The 20,115-nt window shown below is 43.8% G+C and overlaps 3 protein-coding genes across 7 annotated transcripts in view; all 3 read left to right on the forward strand.

Annotated features, from left to right (window-relative positions):
• Window positions 1-1,556, forward strand: part of MAPKBP1 (mitogen-activated protein kinase binding protein 1) — a 96,122-nt gene extending 94,566 nt beyond the window's left edge. For all 5 annotated transcript variants that reach the window (XM_061343798.1, XM_061343800.1, XM_061343802.1 and 2 more), the window contains one exon: window positions 572-1,556. In XM_061343798.1, the coding sequence (XP_061199782.1) occupies window positions 572-865 (294 nt within the window). In that variant the 3' untranslated portion in view covers window positions 866-1,556. The remainder of the gene's footprint in view (window positions 1-571) is intronic.
• Window positions 1,557-5,534: 3,978 nt separating this feature from the next.
• On the forward strand, window positions 5,535-15,131 carry JMJD7 (jumonji domain containing 7). Its single transcript, XM_061343808.1, has 8 exons — window positions 5,535-5,611; window positions 6,331-6,484; window positions 7,486-7,739; window positions 8,497-8,553; window positions 8,953-9,048; window positions 10,884-10,960; window positions 11,896-12,055; window positions 13,613-15,131. Exons 1-8 carry the CDS (start codon window positions 5,545-5,547, stop codon window positions 13,699-13,701), a joined length of 954 nt encoding a protein of 317 aa, XP_061199792.1. The 5' UTR covers window positions 5,535-5,544; the 3' UTR covers window positions 13,702-15,131.
• On the forward strand, window positions 11,927-19,972 carry LOC133207151 (acyl-coenzyme A thioesterase 1-like). The gene is made up of 4 exons (XM_061343806.1): window positions 11,927-12,055; window positions 15,180-15,910; window positions 17,204-17,406; window positions 18,791-19,972. Exons 2-4 carry the CDS (start codon window positions 15,190-15,192, stop codon window positions 19,391-19,393), a joined length of 1,527 nt encoding a protein of 508 aa, XP_061199790.1. The 5' UTR covers window positions 11,927-12,055; window positions 15,180-15,189; the 3' UTR covers window positions 19,394-19,972.
• Window positions 19,973-20,115: the final 143 nt, after the last annotated feature.

Here is a 20,115-nt window from a genome sequence, read left to right on the forward strand (position 1 = left end):
GGAATCCAGCTGTGAGAAGAAGGAACATGCAACCACTGACCCGTCCCATTCACTGCCAGACCAGAGTTACATGCAGAGCAGTATCATAACTCTTCCTTTCTTTGCTTAGCACCAATCTGTCAGGCCTCTTGTAATGTGCATAAAACTTCCACATCAGACTTCTGGCATGTTGTCCTCTGCAGCTCTTGCCTTAGTGCTTGCATTAGATCTCCTCTGACCTTGCTGGGGTTCCTGTGACCAGCTGTGTCTGGCAGACAGGAAGAAAAGGAGACTGGCCCTGTGCTGCAGCTGGGAAACAGCATCTCCTTAGGCGCAGTATAAGGGGAACACTACCTGAAAATATGCTTCCCATCTATCCTATTGGTGTGATGCCTCTGCATTTTGTGTGACTAGCAGAATTGGATGCATGTCCTGCTTTATGCCTAAATTGGCAATCTTGAATGTTGGAAGAAAACAACACTTGAGTGGTCTGCAAATCTTCATGGCTTCGGTTCTCTGAAGGACTGAAACTGCTTACTCACTGCTCAACCTAAATCCCAATACATCATTGCCTTTTCCTCTCTGTTTCCAGGTGTTAAATGATACAGAGTCTTCTACTGACAAAGATAAAATAGCAGGCCTCCTGACAGAAACATTCTCCTCAATGAAGAAAGAACTGGACTCTCTGAAGGAAGAGGAAAAGCTTCCAAAGGTTAAGGAGGTACTGGCAAAGCCACAAGATACCACTGCTCCATCGAATGAGGGATGTGGTGCCAATCTACCAAGTCCCAAGAGTTTGAGGGATCAGCAGACACTAGCTCTGCTGGAACAGTACTCAGAGCTGTTGCTACAAGCTGTGGAACGACGCATGGACAAAAAACTCTAAGAGGGGTGGCTTTCGGGTGTTTGTGAATACGCAGAGATAACCCCAAGAAGAGGACCACAGAGAGAGCTTCAGACTGATGCTATCATCAACACTGCTCTAGGGCTGGTGGGGAGACCTTTAGAAATTGATTTCCTCAAGCCCCTGCAACTGACTTGCTCTAATTCTTAGCAATGTGCTGGCCACAATTTTGATACTTTTTTCTCCCAGTGGTTTTCAACTTCCTGTCTCTATACAAAATCTTGAAAGAGGAGTTTGGAGAAATTGCCTTGAGATTTCTTCATAGCCATGAGGTCAGGATTGGGTGGCACCTAAGGAAAAAGTGCCACACAAGCTATCCAAGAAATTCTGAACTGCTGACTAAACACAAAGGAGTCCAGTTTAAGCCAATCCCTTCTCCAAGGCTTCATGAGAATCAAGAAGCAGACTTTTAATGAGTTTATTTATTAATTTATTTTTCTGACTGTTGTTCTGTGTCACATTTGTGGCCGTTATCTTTGTCCTTCAACAAAAACTGTCAATCCCTTTCCCATATCCCAGCGAGAAACAATCTCTGTATTATAAACCCCCAACAGGGAGACAGGCTGGAGTGTCTGTGCAATTAATGAACTGTTTTCTGCTTAAGTCTTGTCTTGCTGTTCTTCCTTTTCCTGCCTCAGTTTTGTTATCTAGAGTAATCCTCCTGTTGTCATGACGACCCTGTCTGCTTTTCTCTTCTTTCAAGACAGTCCCCACACTGTATTTTATCTGCATTCACCTCTGGGGGAAGGTTCTGCAACCCTTGGACCATGCTTTGGAGATTCAGTAGTGGTATTTTTAATCTGGAATTTGGCATTATGTTGATGCTTCATGACTGGGTTTTTGCAGCCGTTTTAAAAATAGGATTTGGATGCAAATACGGACATTTGTTTCAGCCACCTTTCATGAATAGGAATTGGATATTGACTTTGTTGTAACTGGGAAATTTGAGCTGATGATTTATTTATTGAGAAATGACATGGAAAAGCAGGTTTCCATCTCTTACAGTGTAACTCTGGATTTGAGGTATCTTCAGCGCAGCGGCTCATCCATGGCATTTGTTCATTCCAGTGCGATAGGAAAATGGTGTTTTTCTTGCTTTTATAGGAAAACTGAGTATTTACATCCCAAGATCTTTGTTAAAGCTATTTCAGCTACCCACAGAGCATGGTTTTGTGAGAACTTCAAACAAGATATTTTAGGATGTGATTACCACCATTTCCTCATTCCCCAGCCTCTTTGTTTTTCATGAATCCTTGGTCTGAGAAATAGAAAATTTTCACTTCATGTGTTTGTATGTGCAATACTCTTCTCACCCCGTGGAGCTTCTTGAAGCCCAGGCTAATTTGTGTTTGTTCTGGTGTAAAACTGTCCAGTGATGTGAGCTTTTTTAGGCAATGATAAACTAAGAAAAAACAATTTGAAACCAATGAAATCCTTCAGCACCTTCCCCCTTAGCCCCACTCCTTTCCACAACAGGGTCAGATACCCCAAATTATTTATTTCTTCCCCCATCTCCAGTCTGACTTGTATTTAGTTTAAGGCAGTAATCCAAGTTAATAAAACTGATCCCAGTTGATAAAACTGATGCAAGCAACAAGCTTTCACAGGAGAGAGACTCCTAGCATCTGTTGAAGTCACTGTGGACGGCATCCAGCCATCATCGCTTGGTTCCACAGGTTACAGGCCTGAAGCAGTTTTCTTTCATTTTACTGTCCTGGCTGTCAAACCCTGTGGCACTTGGAAACGTGATCTGTTGACTTACCTGTCTCTCTGTGACTGGAGATCTGCAGTGCAGCCTGTTCTAATACGGGGCTGGCCAGACCAGTGTAGGATTCAGAATAATGCCAGGTCTGGATACTCTGCAGTTTTGAGAGCTTTCCAGCGCCTTCTGTCTGTAAGTTAAATCTGCCTAATCATGTGCCAGGTGTCCTTGCTAACCTTTCCTTCCATGGGCTTGTACTGAACCTTTAAAAGTGTTGCTTTCTAGTTCTGCCTCAGCATCGCTCTGTGCTGAATCAGTTCATGTGCTCTGTCCTGTAGGCAGCTTCTCTTGCACAGACAGGCTTTGCCAAGGAGAGCAAGTTGAAAAGCAAGGGAAAGATTTCTGGGAGTTTCCTTGAGTGAGAAGGTGTGCTGGAGATGCCATGAGTGGAATGTATAGTGGCAGTCATGTTGGGTCTGTGATGGAGTTAGTATGGGTTAAGCTTGCTTTTGAGGTGGTTAATTCCTTCACTTTCAAACTGTGAACATATGTCCTAGTATACAGGAAATACTGGGGCCACAAGACACTCAGGTAAAATAGCAGTCCCTTTAACCCAGGTATCTTTTGGTACTGGTGATAATGGTTTGAGGGTCTTTTATATTACTTCCCTGTGCAATTTTATTCCATTCTATTAACCTTTGAGGTTGTGACAAAAAGGGTCAGAGATGATACGGAAAAGCCAGTGGCAAGAATGGAATTCCCGTTAAGACAGAGCAACAACCAGTGACGATGGCGTAGAGATATGAAATAAAGCGCCTTGGAAATAAATTTTGTGAAGCAAATCTAGTTTTTAAGCTGATCAGAGTGGGGTTTGCTTCCTGGAATGGATTTTGCTTGGGGTCATAGCTGCATATGGGAGACCAGAGGTAAAATGGGATCAGAATGATGGCAAGAGAAGTGTTGGGCAAGTAGATCAGCTGGAGGAGGTTGTGTAGTTTAAAATAAATTAGAATAGTAGATGTAGGATACTCAGGAAAATAGAGTAGAAATAGAGATGGTCTTGGCCTGAGGAACACCGTTTGGCCAATACCTGTGAAAGAGATAGTACAGAAAAGCTTCAGGAAAGTAGATTTAGGAGTGAGGTGGTGATCTGTAATAGGAGAATGAATTGGAAGGGGTTGGTTTTTACATGTGTCCTGTTGGGCCTCTTGTTTCTTCGTTTGCTGTCCTCTAAGCAACCAGTTTTCCGTGAATGGCAAAGTCATGAGCTGTTCAGCTTGGATGTTACGAATTTAGTAGTAGAAGTCCAGTAAAGGAGATGCTGGTGCTAATACATGGTGAGGAGATAAGTGTTGCTCTTTATATTTTGAGACAGATGCAACTGACTCTTCCCTGATAGCTTCCTATTGCTGGCAGTAGGAAGTACTCCTGAAAATTCTAGTTTACAGAACAAAGAGAGCGTAATTGTGTTACATTTTGTTGCACCTTGTGAATTTGTTTCACCACAGGCTGTCCATTGGGCCAGGTAGCGAAAGACTGAGTGATAAAACTGCCTGGGAAGTGAAGAGGCTTGTGGGAGAAGATAATAAGCTTGAGTCTATCCCTCTTACTAGGTTGTGATCCCTCTTACTGTGTTGGTGTTAGCTTAGGCACAACCAGATACGTTATTGAGATATTTGTTTAACATAAAGCCTGAAGAAATAATTTGGACCTGCCTATCCTCTTTACATAAATTTGTCCCCTCCAACCCAACATTCCTGGTCAAAATGACAGTAGTTGTTGGTTTGGGGTTTTTGTTTCCTATCTTGTAAATAGTATTGCTTTCCCTGGGGGACCCCTGGGTTCACTCTTGGGCTCTCTCAAACTGGTGCAGTAGGAAGGGCTGCAGGCTGAGAAGGCGGCACACTTTCTGTTTTGCTTGGGGCTGCAGGCAGGTACCACCTTCCTCTCCCCATCCCTTGTAGCACCCAGGAGTGTGTCTGGGTGTCTTGTGTTTCTCCCACCTCCTCTCTCAGGTTGTCCTCTCCATTCCATCCGACCTCCCAGGCTCATGGCTGGGGCAGGCTTTAGAGCAGCACCTTCCCCAGTCCCCCGTTTTGCAGACTCCGTTGTGACTCAGAGGAACTGGGGCGTTTCTTCCCGAGAGTAGAAACATACAGACCTAATTTTCTAAAGAAGAAAGAGTATGTATATAATTATATATAAGGAAAAAATACAGGTATTTAAACACCATTGGCAAATTCATGCATGTATGCGGTGTCTCCCCCCTACCCCACCCGGTCGGATCTGTAGCATCCAGGATACTACATGACACAAACCTCATTGGAAAGACAGGTTGTTCTCGCAGCCCCTTATTGAGCAGGTTCTTCCTTGTCTGGATAGGGACCAGCACGTCCTGTATTTCGGATCGCGTGTGTGAATAGCACGGGGGCAGCTGTGTCCGTAAGGATAATGTCCGTAGGGATAACCTACAGGGGCAGGAGCGTTAGGAATAAGCCATGTCCCCTCGGCATGCCTGGTGTACGGCTGAGGCACCAGGCAAGCACCGTGTGCTCCAACACTACCCCATTCCTTCACCCCTTAGACAAAGACAAAATCCCTCCTTTATTTATAAATGTGTGTTTTTATACTTTTGGCTTTAGGTAAAATAATCCTTTAAATGTCCTTTTTTTTTTTTTTTTTTTTTGTTGGAATAAATAATACTACGAATCGTTTGTTGGGTTTTTTTGCACTGTGAGGCTCCCCCGGGGGCTGTTTTTAACTCTGTATTCATTTGTATTCCCTGTCTTAAAACGTTTCAATAAAACGTGACCATTTGTTACCGAGATGTGCTTTTGCTGCGCGACCCCGGGCGTGCTTCGGGGGATGGAGGAACCGAGGGAAGGAAGGAAGGAAGGAAGGAGGAGGCGCTGGCAGCTCCTCCTCCCCGGCCCGTCGCTCCGCCCCGGGGCCCAGCGGCATGGCGGAGGCCGCGGCGCTGCGGGCTGTCAGGGGCTGCCTGGCCGCCTTCCCGCGGGAGGCCCGCGGTGAGCGCTGGGCCGGGCGGGGAGCTTGGGGGCCCGGGGTGCGGGAGGGAGGCGATGGGGAACGGCCGAGAGGCAGCGGCGGGCGGTGGGGCCTGGGCCTGGCCCTGCCGCTTCCTTGGCGGTCCTCAGGGGATCTGGCTGCGCTGTGGGAAGGAAAACCCGGTCTCCCCTGCCTCGGAGCCTGCATGGGTCGAACTGGAGCAGCCTCGCCCCTGCTCTGTTCACGGCCGAATGTTTCTGAGGTGAAGAAGCAGCAGAAAGGCTGCTGCGAAAGGAAACTTAAACTCGAGAAAAGGGGCCTTTCGGGTTCATTTCCTATGTATGAAACAGCAAAACAGTGCAGTGTTGCAGCTTCCACATATCCACCTGTGGTATTATCTGTGTCATATGTGCATCTCCTGTGACATGTCCTATGAATGACATATATATATGTCGTGCCCACTCTCCTATCAACCCACAGCATGGGTGTCTGTGGGATGAGCTGTGCCTGACAGCGGGAGAGCAGCAGAGCAATAGCCTGATCCACCTACCTGGCCTGAAACCCTCCCTAAAGGCTTTTGGGTTATAACAGCAGTTTCTGGGGCTGAGAGGACATGGCTTGCTTTGAGCGGAGCACTTCTGGTGTGGGGTTTGAAGCCTATTAGTGTGCTTGCAGGAGGTGCTTCTCTAAGGATTCTTCTCTTAAAGATCTCTAAGCTCTTTGTCGTTTGCCTGTGCAGAGCTGGGGTGGACAGAGTCCATACCCTATCTTGATGGGCCTCCGACCCCGCTGGAGTTTTATCGGGAATGGGTGAGTCCGAATAAGCCTTGTATAATTAAGAATGCCATCAGCCACTGGCCAGCCCTGCAGAAATGGACCTCAGCGTACCTCAGGTATGAATGAGCCTTGCTTGGAACAGCGCTCGTGGCCAGCTTCGGTTGACCTCAGTAGGAGGCCCTTGGTTGATCTTTGCTTTTACCTATAAGATTAGCTCAGATTCCTCTGTGGTTCTTCTTGTATGAATGTATTCAGCCTTGCCCAACTTGTGTAAATTGCTTCCTGCAGACACTGTGTCCTGACCAGCTCCCATGCAGGCAGAAGCATGGGTTTCTCACTGTGCAGCACTACACTCAGGCTATTTAAACCCATCCAGCCTATAGCCCCCCTAGTTGGAGTGGGTTGTTAGTGGTAGCATAGAAGAAGAGACTGACTTGGTTTTGACTGAGTACTAATTGTTTAAAAAACAGAAACCAAAACAGAACAATGAGACTTAACAATAACTGAATTTTTGAAAGAAAAGTTCTTTAAAGGGGATTTATGGTTAAAGCTAAATCTGCGAATTTAAAGCTCAATCTCTTACGGAACTAGGGGCTGTTAGCCTCATGATGTGTGTATCTATCAGGCTATGCCTATGTCTTCTTCCTAGATTGCTTTTGACGTGGCCACCTGGATTTGGCTGGGTTGAGTGGCCCCAAGAATATCAAGCTCTGCCATGATTTGTTAAAAGAAGTGGCTGCAGAGGGACCTCTGCCTGCACGGAGGAATCATGGAATCATCATAAAATAGTTTGGGTTGGAAGGGACCTTCAAAGGTCATCTAGTCCAACATCCCTGCAATGAGCAGGAGCATCTTCACCTAGATAGGGTTGCTGAAGATGAGGAAGAGGGAGCTCCTTTGTGAACTTGCTTGTTAGGAGAGGAGTAAGAGAGGCTGAAGGTAACTGCAGTATCCTTGACTGCAGGGAGCAGTTGGAGCAGAACCCACAGTCCTTGCCAGACAGTAAAAAAGGTTTCTTGTTTTTGCTGCCCATGTATTGTGTTGTTTGTAAAGTAACCAGTGTCCAATAGATGGGCCAAGTGCAGGTCTGGCAGCAAACCTTTGATTTGTTTTGCAGGGAGGTAGTAGGTTCCAAGGTAGTGAGTGTGGCAGTAACACCAAATGGTTATGCAGATGCCGTGTTTCAGGACCGCTTTGTCATGCCAGAGGAGCGCCAAATGCCTTTTGCAGACTTTCTGGACATTGTGGAGAAGAAAGTGACCTCTCCCAACGTATTCTATGTGCAGAAACAGTGTTCAAACCTCACCGAGGAGTTCCCTGAACTGGTCTGTGATGTGCAGCCTGACATACCATGGATGAGCAAGGCACTTGGTAACCTTATTTCTCCTGTATTCTGTAAATACTTTGTATGGAGCTTTAAAATTAATCATGTGCATGGTGAATGCTTGTTCTTCTGGATGCCAGAGCTCAGTTTGGTTTCATCCCCTTAGAAAGTAGAAGACAGAGAGATCCACATATTGGGTTTGGGTTACTCCAGAATCAGTATCTCATGAAACCATGTTGTGATACTGCTAAACAGCACTTCTTTTCATAGAGAGGCTTTTCTCTGATGTAGAGTCATGTTTCTACTCAGATTCATGCTGTTGCTACTGAAAGTACCATAACAAAGGATTGAAACAACACACAGCCCTACCCCCTTTGTAAAATTACATATATTTGTTTCTAGTGAAGCCCTGTTCTGCTTCAGTCGGTTTCTATTTTACAGCATGGCTTTAAAATGTCAGTGAAAACCATTTATCATGATCTCATCTTCTTTTTGCAACTGTGTGCAGTTTCTCTGTGAGCTGAGTCTTACGGATTCAGAATGTGGAAACAAAGGGTTGCAACCATCAGTTTTGGGATGCATAGTATGATGTCATGAAGTCTGTTTGGCGCTACAGTGGCTTCCAGTGTAGAAGGAGGCTGCAGTTGCTCACGGAATGCTCTTTGCAATAAAACCAGGCATAATTATGAAGGAAGTTAAAGGACAGCATTTGGCAGAAAGTTATTTAAGAAACACTTTTAAACATGACATTTCAAATCCTTTTTTTTTTTGCTGACAGCATTTCTCTATTCCCTAACCATACAGGGAAGAAGCCTGATGCTGTGAATTTCTGGCTTGGGGAATCTGCTGCTGTGACCTCCTGTATGTATTGTCTGGCGTTCTAAGTCTTCTGAGTGCTTCCAGTGTGGGTTTAAATGGGCTCATTTTGGGTTGGTGGCTCAGTAGGACTGTGTGGTTTTTCTTACAAGGCAGTTCAACACTCTTTTTTTTCTCCTGCACTTCTGCAGCCTCTGCTGCTGTGTCTCTGGGTGCATCTACCTGGCATTGTGTCATGCAAGGCACTGAGGATTTGCTTTGTTGAATACATTTGCTACAACATTATGTTAATTTCTACTCCCATGGGCAGCAAGAGGAGGCAGCTGCCTGATAATAAGAGGAGAAGCTGGCACTTTGCTATAATTTCTGGTGTAGAGAAGGAAGTAACACTGATTTTTCTCTCTTTCTCCACGTCTTTTTTTTTTTTTTTTCTCTCAATCCTAGTGCATAAAGACCATTATGAGAACTTGTACTGTGTGATATCTGGAGAGAAATATTTTCTACTGCATCCACCGAGTGACCGTCCCTTCATCCCATATGGTACATAATTTACTGTGCAGTTACATCTGGAGGTTGGAAAGGAGGAGACTTAAGATGTTGAAAGATACAAAAAAAGAAGCAGGGATAACATTGTGATGTTTATGCAGTGTTACGGTTTCCAGTGTGAAAATAAATCTGTTTTGTGCTGCAGGTAGTTTGTCATACAAGCGTTATTCTGAGGTCAGGTTTTCCAGTCCTGCAGAGTAGTAGGTTCATTGATACCCATGGCAGTCTCTTCAGCTTTAGAATGTTTAAATTATTAAATACCTTGTCAGTATTGTAGCATGCTGTCTTTGATGTTCAACAGCTTTGGGTCCTGCCTGCTCATTCTCTTCTCTAGGAAAAAAGGCAGGAAGCTGAAAGATAAGTTGTAATTTAATGAAATATTTAAGTTACAACTGAATCTCTGAAAACTGGATAAATGAAAAAAGAGATTTTTATGGCAGCAATACTTCACAGTGCCTGTTTTCTGTTTATGTTTCCTTCCTATGTACACACTAATAGAATAATTTGTTGTGTTGCAGTGTCATCTAGAAGATGGACAGCTTAACTTTATGCCTCATAAAATAAGACTTTATCTTCCTAGATTTTCTAACCATCAGATTATGAGAATGCAGAGTGCTATATGACACTAACTTAATTCTGCCTAGATATATGTGCTGCTGCAGTATTTTATTTATGCTGGTTTTATTTTGTTTACAACCTTGAAATCATAGAATCATAGAGTGATTTGGGTTGGAAAGGACCTTGAAGATCATCCAGTTCCATCTCCCCTCCCATTCTCTAGACCAGGTTACTTGAAGCTCCATCAAGCCTGACCTTGAACACTGCCAGGGATGGGGCATCCACAACTTCTCTGGGCAACCTGTGCCAGCGCCTCATGACCCTCATTGTAAAAAATGTCCTCCTTTATTCAGTCTAACCCTGCCCTCTCTCAGTTTGAAACTCTTGCCCCTTGTCCTGCCACTACAGGCCTTGGTAAAAAGTCTTTCCCTTTTCCTTATGAGCCCCCTTTATATATTGGAAGGCCACAGTAAGTTTTCCCCAGTCTTTTCCAGGCTGAACAACCCCATCTGTCTCAGCCTTTCTTCATAGGAGAGGTGGTGTCATATGTACATGAATGTATGAAATACATGTATGTCGCATAAGTCATATTTTGTGAAACAAGTTACCATTACAGCATAAAACAGACAGAATGCTTACATTTATAGTGTATGGTAAAAAAACTCCATCTGTTTGGAGAGAAACTCTCAGTAATAGTAAAAAGGCAGTTTCATGTTTTTGGAGAGAAACTCTCAGTGGAAGGCTTAGAAAGGCACATATGCTGAAGCAATGATATAAAAGCAGCCTGCAGTATCAGAAGAGCTAACGAACCCTATCAGATTATAAGTGAAAGGCTGGCCACAAGTCACTAATTCTTGTGAGTGCTATCTTGCTAGACTGACCTAAGAAACGCCAGAATACAGTACAATGAGTAAGTCAGGGATGTATTTATGATTTCTGAAAGAGAAACAAGGCAGTTACTGTAACAAAGTAGAACCAGGAGTAAAATGGTTTTGAGGAGAGTCATTTCTGTGAAGAAAGAAGGCTGGAATTCCAAACGGGAAGGTAATTAGGAATTCAGACTGACTTAATAAAAAATGGGTGAAATTTGAAATGGACAAAGGAAAGGACAGTGAGGACAGCAAGTTGAAAATGGTTTTGTCTTAATTTTCTTTTACTTGATGAAAGTGTGCCATAGCCTGCCATTAGTTTCTCTGAATACTGCTCTTGAGTTGTAGTTTCTCTGAGTACTGCACTTGAGTTGTATTATTTAATTCTTTCTGTGGTTCCAGAGCTCTATCAGCCAGCAACCTACCAGGTATCAGAAGATGGCTCATTTGAAATTGTGGATGAGAAGAGTGCAGATAAGGTAAAAAAGTATATAAAGAACACAGTCAATACACAAGTAAAGATAGTTTGGGGCACTGCTGAGACCTCAAATGGAGGGTTTTGATAGATATTTAAAAATCTTTCATTGCTGGAAGGAGAATGCCCAGATATTTCACTGTTATTTTTCTATTCTCAAAGGATACCCAGCTTCCAGAAAAAAAATTTACTGCACACCTGAAACCATTGATATCAAAAACTGTCTTCACTGCACCAAACTTAAATAGATCCAGTAAAGGGCTTTTAAATGACTCAACAATAAAGGAATTTATGTCATTAAGACTGCAGTAGATTCTTCAGCATTCATGCTCTATTTGCCCTCTACTCAGGGCTAGATTTTGCTCTACAGCAGCATCACCAATAAAACATACCTGTCTAAATTAATAAATTGTTTTTTCTTGCTAGGAGCAATATTTATTTGATTAAAACATATAGGTCAAATATATATTGATCTGTATATATTTTACAGAACTTGGTAACTTTACAGAAACTCTGCAGGCATTTTACAGAAGTTTGGTAGCCTTTTGTATCTAATCTCTCCCCATTTACGTCTTTAGAAGAAAGGAATGTCTGAAAAGCGAGTTCCACATAAAGTACTCAAGTACTAAATGCAGGAGCACCAAGTGATATAAGGGGCTGGGGGTGTTTTGAAAGTATGCAAAGACTGAAATTTCATGGCATTTCATGGCATTTAGCACCTTTTCCCAGTTAGAAATGCTTCACTGAAGGAGGCGCCGAAGGATACAAATTTTTGCATCCTTAACCTGCTCCCAGTTGCATGTGTCCTAGCTGTATGTATTTTACAAGGGAAAATACAGGTTTTCTAACCCACTAAGTTTGATTATCAGTTACTTTTCTGGAAGCTTGCTGGAATTCTCTGCTAGGGTCAGTACCATGTACATACTCTTTTGCTTTTAGGTGCCTTGGATCCCCCTGGACCCCTTGAACCCAAATCTGAAACAATATCCAGAATATGCTCAGGCAAAACCTTTGCAGTGTACAGTGAGAGCTGGTGAGATGTTATACCTGCCTTCTCTCTGGTTCCATCATGTTCGGCAATCACATGGCTGTACAGCAGGTAAAATACATAGTGTGTCCAGATACCTTTCTGAACTGTGGTGGGTATTCACCTAGATATCCCACAGCAAAGAATAACTGGTCCCAAAGGTCTCTTTAAGGTCATCTACCTCTCCTCAGGAGGAAACAACAGTCTTGGCAGATGCCCTGGGGCTACCTCCTTGTAGTCCTGCTTATAATTCATAATATTGTTGGTGAGGGATATAGCAGAAATAAAAAGTCTTTCTAGTTGCCAAGTCTGGAGAAGGATAGCTAATCAGTGATCATGATCCAGTTTCTATTTATGACATGGAGCTAAGCAGTTTGTCTGCCTAGCCTGCCAACTGCAAATTGCTCATCTACATACCTTTCACAAAGAAACTGCATGTTGTTTGTGCCGTTATCACACCAGTAAAACAGGACCTGGGGGAAGAAAAGGAAAACAGAAAGTGTATGAGTTTTAGGCATGGATGTAGAAACAACACAGAAAATGTCATGTGAGCTGGACTCTGCTCTAACCAAGTCTCTTACCTTGTTAATAAGCCTGTGCTTGTGTTACTATTCCCTGCACTTATCAAAAGTCTTATAATCTCTTTGTAGGATTTATTATCATCCCTCACTACTTTTTCTATTTCTTCCCCAAGGGATTCCCAGAATTTGAAGCACTGCTCATTTGGTGCAGATGGAGGGGTGGGGATGGTGTAGAGAGTATGATTGTTAGGTCCTGTAAGTTTTGCAAGGTTTGAGGAAGTTTTTGCTGTCCTTTGACTGGAATAATCCTGTCTGCCCAGGAAGAGTATTTTGAACACCATATTTGTGATACTGTGATGAAAAGCTATCACTAAAGCAGTATTTCTGATTCTCTTTTTCCAGTAGTGCTGCATCAGTCCTTAAAGACTTTCAGAGAAAAGCAGAGTTGTTTCAGCCACTCTTTTTTTGTCTGTCTAGCAGAAATGCCAAAGAGTTGATATTATTTGGCCTTTAGTCTGTTAACTGTACTACAGTTTGTATACACTTGAAAAGCCAATATTCTCTGGGTCTGGTCCAGTGAAGCTAGAGTATACACTCCTCCAAAAGGCATTGGTACATTATTATACTGCTTGGATTAGTTTTTCTCTGGGAGACATACATCCAAATTAGAATGAGAAGCAGAATTAAAGCACTGTCCAGTTGATGACCATTGTGAATTAGTGGTTAATTTCCTATCTTTTACACACTCAGAGGAAGAGAGGTTCCCATCCAGATATTAAACTTTTCAGTGTATTTGGTATTTTTGATCTAAATAGAAGCACACATTTTCTGTTTCTGAACATTCTGCCAGCTTCTGCTCAAAGGAATCCCCAGTAGAGTCTGAAGTTGAGCTAGTTTGGGTTAAGACAGAGTTGCATTGCCAGTATTAGAGACCTCTAATATTTGCTTATGTTCTTTTTGGCTGTAGTCAAAGATTGGCTCATTGAAATGTTCAATCAGTAATGAAAAGCCTGTACTAACTGAACTGTGTAAACCAGCCTGTGAACACATTTGTAAACCATTACATTCTAGCCTTAGAAACGTTTTTCCTTTTTTCTTGTATCCTCAGTGAATTACTGGTACGACATGGAATATGACCTTAAGTACAGTTACTATCAGCTACTAGACTGTCTCACAAAAACTGTGAAAGGGCTATAGCAGAGGTGGGAAACTTGCGCTTGTGATCTCTGCTGTGATACTATCATCAGCATCTGTGACTGGAGTACAAATGTGATTAAAGGGAAAAGAACTGAACATTAAATTGCCTTCAACAGTGTCTGTCAAACAGATGGCTGTTTTGCTTGATTTCAGAGACCAGATCAACTGGCCAGATTTTTTGGCTTTAAGGTTTGATAATACCATTTTGAGGTCTTTGCGTGTTGCCTTGGTGGTGGTGAGAGAAATAAAATTTGAAGGGAGGCAGGCCAGGGTTTGGAAATCCCAACACAGAAGCCATGACTCTTCAGCTCTACGGGTTATTTTCATAACAACACAAGTGGACAAAGAAGAATCAGCTCTATCACCATCAGGCTGCATCAGTCCAACACGTGCATTCTATTTAAGGCAAAAGCCCTGTCCAGTTGTAGTTCACTAAGTTCAGTGGCTGTGATGTTTTTGATGGTGAGCAATTACAACTCTTGCAATAAAAGGTCAGTTTAAAACCTTATTTCTGTGCTAATTTCTTATTTTCTTTTTTCTAATGATGTGGTGGCTGGAGGGCACCTAGGAGGACATGTGTAAGTAAATGCTGGCTATTTTCTGTCTTAAGCTACACTTTTTGCTGGTTTTAGTTTCTTTCCCCTGTTACATTTAAATGTAGCCACATTCTCTTACATCAAGAGAAGTCAAGTAGCATCCTGAGTGGTGATTTTAGAGTTGTTTGCCAGATCTACAGTCAATGTGCACATCACCCGTGGTCTCCTGGCATGACCTGGTTCTGCAGCTTGTAGGCTCATTGTTTATTGCTTTGCCATTAATTGCTGCCTAATGCTTGGTGAGGCGAGTTGTGTGAATCAGGAGCCTATTTCTGCAGCCTTAAGTCCCATTTGTATTTCCACATAATGGGATGAGACTGGTCATGTGTCTGAGACCTGCAGGGTAGGACTAGGAGGCTCTTAAATACGTGAACACTTCAAAAATGTAGTATTGTCGCTTATAAAACCCAAAAGATGGTATTTGTCATCAGATCTTCAAACAGCTCTTCCATACATTGCTGATATAGGAGGAAATTTGTTTTCCAGGTATTAATTAGGACAATGCAGATACCCTTTAGACAGATTTATTATTGTGAAAAAAATACATAATTGTTTTATTTTGTCTGTTTCTTTTGTTTTGAAAGAAACATAAAGCTTGAAGCATCCTTTTGTCTTGTGGTGCTTGTCTAGAAATTGCTGAAAACTCCAGGGGCATTAAGTGCAGGCTTTGTTTCACAGCTACATTAAGATACTGCATTACTTCAGGCTTTCCATTTTATTTGTGCTCCCTGAGCAAAGGTGCCCAAGCCAGTTCTGCAGTGGAATCCGGACTTTCCCACTGTGGGAGGAAGAGTGATTTGAGTATCTCATTTTGTCACTTTAGCGGTTTTAATTTAGTGTTTAATTTAGTGTTTAATTTAATTTAATGTCTCTAATCAAAAGTAAGGAACAAATGACAGCCTGTGCCTGTGCAAGCGGATGGTGGTGGTGTGCCACTCCCGACGGCAGCGCCTGGAGGAAGCGTGCTCTGAACTACGTCTCCCAGCAGCCCGTGCTTGCCGGCTGGAGGAAGCTCCACGTCACGGTGGTGCCTCCTGGACTTTGGGCAGAGATTTTGAGCCTGAGGAGCGACAGGCGACTTGTCTCCCGACGATCCTGTTCCACGCAGCCCGTGCCTCTCCCCAGCCAAGCGCAGCTCCTCTCCTCCAGCAGCGCTGGGATGGCGGTGCGGGTGATGGTTCTGCCTTCCCCCAAGTGTCTGTTCGATGACCCCGTGCAGATCCGTGTGGCAGGTCTGCTACCGCAGCAGGAGGTCACCCTCCGAGCCAGCCTGCTGGATGAGAGCGGGGAGCTGTTCCAAGCTCACGCTCGCTACAGAGCAGGGAGTAACGGAGAGCTGGACCTCAGCCGCTCCCCATCGCTGGGGGGGAGCTATTCAGGAGTTGAGCCGATGGGGCTGCTGTGGTCTCTGCAGTCTAAAGTGCCCTATAAGCGGCTGGCAAAGAGGAATGTGCTGACCCCTTACTGTGTGGACTTGGAAGTGTATGAGGGCCACGGGGACATGAGCTGCTTGCTGGGAAAATGCACCAATGAACGATGGTTTTTAGGAGAGGGTGTGAAGAGGATTCCAGTCAGAGAAGGCCGTCTGAAAGCAACCCTCTTCCTCCCTGCTGGTGAGTTTAATGCCGTTCTAGTTTTCCAGGTGTGACACCACGTGCTGTGCCCCGTGGCCCCTGGATGTGCTCAGCAACCCAGAGCAAAGCCTCAGCTCAAGGTTCCCTCAACCTGCACCTGGTCCAGCTGCTTGGATCCTCACACAGAGGGAAAAGCTGTTGTTGCCCAGGCGAGTCAAGTGCCGAGGCGGGCAGGGATGCAGGGATGGCAGCACTGGTAACACGAGGTGTCTCCTGGCTGAGGGGTCAGGACCTCTTCTGCTGTGAGAGCTCTGGGGAAGAGTGCGTTTATTTCTTAGCTCTTCTGTTTAGCTGACAAGGCAAAGAGGCCCCTGATTTTCAGCAGAGCTGTGAAGCGTGACAGCCCTGGCTGTGGAGTGAGGAATCGGGAAGCATGGTGGGAGCACTGGACTTGAGCTGCAGCCAGCCCAGGCTGCTCCAGCAGCTGCAATGGATCTTCCTGCAGGCTTTGGACTTGTCTCTCTGTCTCTCTCTTTGGCTAAGGAAAAGGCAGACATCTACCTTGTTGATCATCTTGACCACATGGGGTACTTAGGAAGATAGGAGACACATGGGGAAAAGCAAGGTCTTTAATTGAACAGGTGCCATATTTCACAGCTCTCTACAGAGATAGTGCTGAAACTGGATCCTGTATAAAGCTGCTCTGAGCCTTGAACTCTTGATGCTCCTTGAGCAGTACTTAAACGAGAATATCTTGCTCTGTAATGAATAGAAATTCCCCTGGCAGCTGCTGTGACACCAAATCTTGTAGGGGAACTCTGGGTATAAGAATGGGCAGAGCAGCAGCAGGAAAAGAAATTCCTATGGCTGCAGGAGAACTGGGAAGCTCAGGGGTAATTACCCACATGACACTAAAGAAAGCCCGAGTTGACATAAGCCAGTGCTGGCATTTGTGGTGCATTTCAAAACCCCAGTATTCCCCCCCCCCCCCCCCCCAAAAAACCTGCCATCACAGCTTCTGAATAAGCTGTTTGTTCATCAGTCTCCAATGGCCTGAGAATAATAACTAGGCAAATGTCTGCTGATATTCATGGTGGAAGAAGGATGCCCAATGTGAACTTCCTATAGTGAATTCCTAAGAGAGAGAAGAAATGCCTGAATTGGTGTCCTTACAGTATTTGTGAGTGTGCCTGAGAATGACATCCCCTGTGGAAAGTTTCAGAGGATGCTTTCCTTCTGATACCTACTGTCCTGATATGTGCTGAGGGAGCACTACTGAAGGCATGACTGTAGGAACATTTTGATTATATATATACATTCCTTTCATTGCAGGACCTGGTCCATTACCTGGACTTATTGATTTGTATGGATCAGGAGGAGGTCTTGTTGAATACAGAGCAAGTCTCCTGGCTAGCAGAGGTTTCGTGACTCTGGCTCTTGCTTACATGGCCTTTGAAGATCTTCCTGCTATGCCAGAGGTTCTTGAAATGAGCTATTTTGAGGAAGCTATAAACTTTTTGCGGAAGCAACATCAGGTAAGAGACTAATGATGGTAATCTTCCTGTAGGGAATTATTTTCTGGTTTTCTAATTGGAATGCTATATGCCACTAAATGCACTTAAGTGTCTAAGATGCTGTAAGGAGACAGCGTTGTCTGAATGACAGCATGATCTGAGAGATGAAAACCTCAAGTAGCTGAATAGCTGGTTTTGCAGTGTGTTGTAACCATCATAGAGCATCGTGCAAACCAGTCTTAGTATAAAGTTAAATCAAGGCGGTTCCTGAAGGAGAAGGATAAAACTTAAGATTTACTTAAAAAATCTGAAGACTTTTTATGTTTTATGGTCTTTAAGTTTATATAAAACTTCATAAAGGTCATAAAAGACTTTAAGTTTACATAAAACTTCGTGCTTAAGCAGGGAATCTTATTTTTTTCCCTACTTTTACATCTGTCAAGATTTTAGAGGGAAAAAAATCCATTGATTTTTTTTTTCTACTATTTCTGAGATGTTACAGGCTACTGATTCTGAGTAAGTTTCACAAGACAATATTAAATCACTTTAACAAAAGAATCCCTTACAGTTGTAGCACGGGGGAGCGTGCCATGTCTTAAAAAGCTGGGGCTGTATTAGGTCAAGAATGTGGGATGAGAAAGATGCTTTTATAGCAATGTATCATCACACTTAAGCCAACAGAGAGCAAGAAAAGTCAAGTAGCGTTTAAACTGAATGGAATGCTACTTAATGCGGTATTCATTCCACAACGTTATTTATTTGCTAGCATATGGACACCAGGAATGTAGCCAGTGTGAGAGCAGAACTCAGCCTTGCTTGTTTGTCTTGTTCCTCATAGAGCTCTGAAACCCCCAGTTATCTTACAAGACACACATAAACTGAATCTAGTGTGAAGAGCCTTCTCTAGAAATAAGTTGATTTAAATAGTTATATGGCTCACTCAGCCTCATGTGTGATGAACCTTTTGGTTCCAAGACAAAACAGAAGGTAATAGGAGAGTGTAAAAAACCAATGGCATGGAAGAAAATAATGCAAGTAAACCCATGAGAAAGTGGTTTTGCAAAGGGACCTGAGGAGAGAAGATCAACGGGGGTTGGAGGCAGGAGCAGTAGAAAATACAATAATGAGAGCAAGTGTGTAGCCAGGATGTGGAGGAAGCAAAGAGGCTTTGTCTACAGAGGTCAGCAGGAGGAGAAATGTTGAAGAGTTTTGAATTCAAAGTCACTCATGTGGAGGCTCAGCAAAGGGATAGATATGGGAGTGATATAACATGAATAGAGAGGGGAGGGGTAAAATATGGGTGGTGTTAGTTGGAAAAGGGGTGAGGAAGCAGAACTGGAGACCTTCTGTCAGCCCAGGAAATGAGGAGTAGTTGATAATGATTGTTTTCATACCTGTATTTCAGGTGAAAGATACTGGAATTGGCATTTTGGGCTTGTCTAAAGGAGCCGATCTAGCCCTTTCCATGGCCACTTTTCTACCTGGCATCAAGGCAGTTGTCAGCATATCTGGAAGCGGTTTTAATTCTTTCATTCCCCTGAAGGGGGATGGCTTCACTATTCCTACCCACCCATATAATCTGGGGAGGGTGAAGACCAGTGATGATACTGGCCTAGTAGATTTTTCAGATGTCCTAGATGATCACAGGGACCCAGCAACTTGGGATTGCCGCATTCCCATGGAGAGGTCTTCGGCCAAGTTCCTCTTCCTGTGTGGCCGGGATGACATGAACTGGAAAAGTGACCTCTATTGCCAGGATGTTGTTCAGCGCCTTCAGCAGTGTGGACGGGAAGTGGAGTTTTGGTCCTATCCTGGAGCAGGCCACCTCTTGGAGCCACCGTACTTACCTCTGTGCCAGGCTTCAATTCACAAAGTGCTTGGGATGTTTGTGCACTGGGGAGGGCAGTGGGGGGATCATGCCAGAGCCCAAGAAGATGCATGGCGCAGGATACAGGCCTTTTTCTGGCAGCACTTGATGGACTCAGACATCCCCAAGAGCAAGCTGTAGTGGCAGCTGTCAAAGATGCTGAGCAGGGTTGGTATTTCAGCTCTCACTGACTCTTGGAAACTTGTTTAAAGTTTCCTGGCCTGCCTTCCTCTAACCCCCACTGTTACATAGCTTCTGTTTTCATTCTCAAATAATTTTCCACTTTTTTAGTAGAATTTTAGTTGTCTTCTGGCCCCAGCTGCACTGCAGATTGGCACCATCTGATCTGCCTGTGTGCTGTCATCACCTGAGAAAGCCCAGCTTCTCATCATGCGGGTTGCATTTGTACTCTGTAACCATCTTTTCTTAGACAACACATTAGTACACTACCTTTCCTTGTGGTATATCATTTCCTCACATTTCCTAGTAAAAGGGTTGTGGCAGTTCTGATCTCAGCTAACTAAAGAGGCACTCTCCTGACTCTGAAGTGCAGTGATAACTATTTTTTTCTGCTACCTCAAAACCCAGAAGTGAATCTAACTCAGGTTGCACTGATTGTTACGTCCTGCTGATGCAGATAAGTTACATATCAGGGTTATGTATCAGGGTTATATCATTATTCAATAAATACAATGTGTATGCACAGTTTATTTGAAATTATCTGAATGAAGCCTTTGTCTTTATGCCTATAAATACATAGGCAGCAATCCTGGTGTGCTCACAAACTGTCCCTTTGCCTTGCGGAAGAGTTTATATACGGAAGTCCTTACATCCTATCGGTAAGAGGAGGGGTGGAGTTTGCA

Source organism: Neopsephotus bourkii, unplaced genomic scaffold (genome assembly GCF_033783945.1).
Source record: "Neopsephotus bourkii isolate Nb327-2 ecotype Australia unplaced genomic scaffold, CSIRO-AGI_Nbou_v1 NB_1825, whole genome shotgun sequence".
In the NCBI taxonomy this organism is placed as follows: Eukaryota; Metazoa; Chordata; class Aves; order Psittaciformes; family Psittacidae; genus Neopsephotus; species Neopsephotus bourkii.

What these genes read in the sequence shown, in the direction of transcription:
- JMJD7 (XM_061343808.1), top strand. Translation starts at nt 5,545, where the DNA reads ATGGCGGAGGCCGCGGCGCTGCGGGCTGTCAGGGGCTGCCTGGCCGCC. An exon ending in TGGACCTCAGCGTACCTCAG is followed by an intron (nt 6,485 to 7,485) that starts GTATGAATGAGC and finishes TTTGTTTTGCAG; the next exon opens with GGAGGTAGTAGGTTCCAAGG. An exon ending in ATCACATGGCTGTACAGCAG is followed by an intron (nt 12,056 to 13,612) that starts GTAAAATACATA and finishes TTGTATCCTCAG; the next exon opens with TGAATTACTGGTACGACATG.
- LOC133207151 (XM_061343806.1), top strand. Translation starts at nt 15,190, where the DNA reads ATGACAGCCTGTGCCTGTGCAAGCGGATGGTGGTGGTGTGCCACTCCC. An exon ending in AACCCTCTTCCTCCCTGCTG is followed by an intron (nt 15,911 to 17,203) that starts GTGAGTTTAATG and finishes CTTTCATTGCAG; the next exon opens with GACCTGGTCCATTACCTGGA. An exon ending in TTTTGCGGAAGCAACATCAG is followed by an intron (nt 17,407 to 18,790) that starts GTAAGAGACTAA and finishes CCTGTATTTCAG; the next exon opens with GTGAAAGATACTGGAATTGG.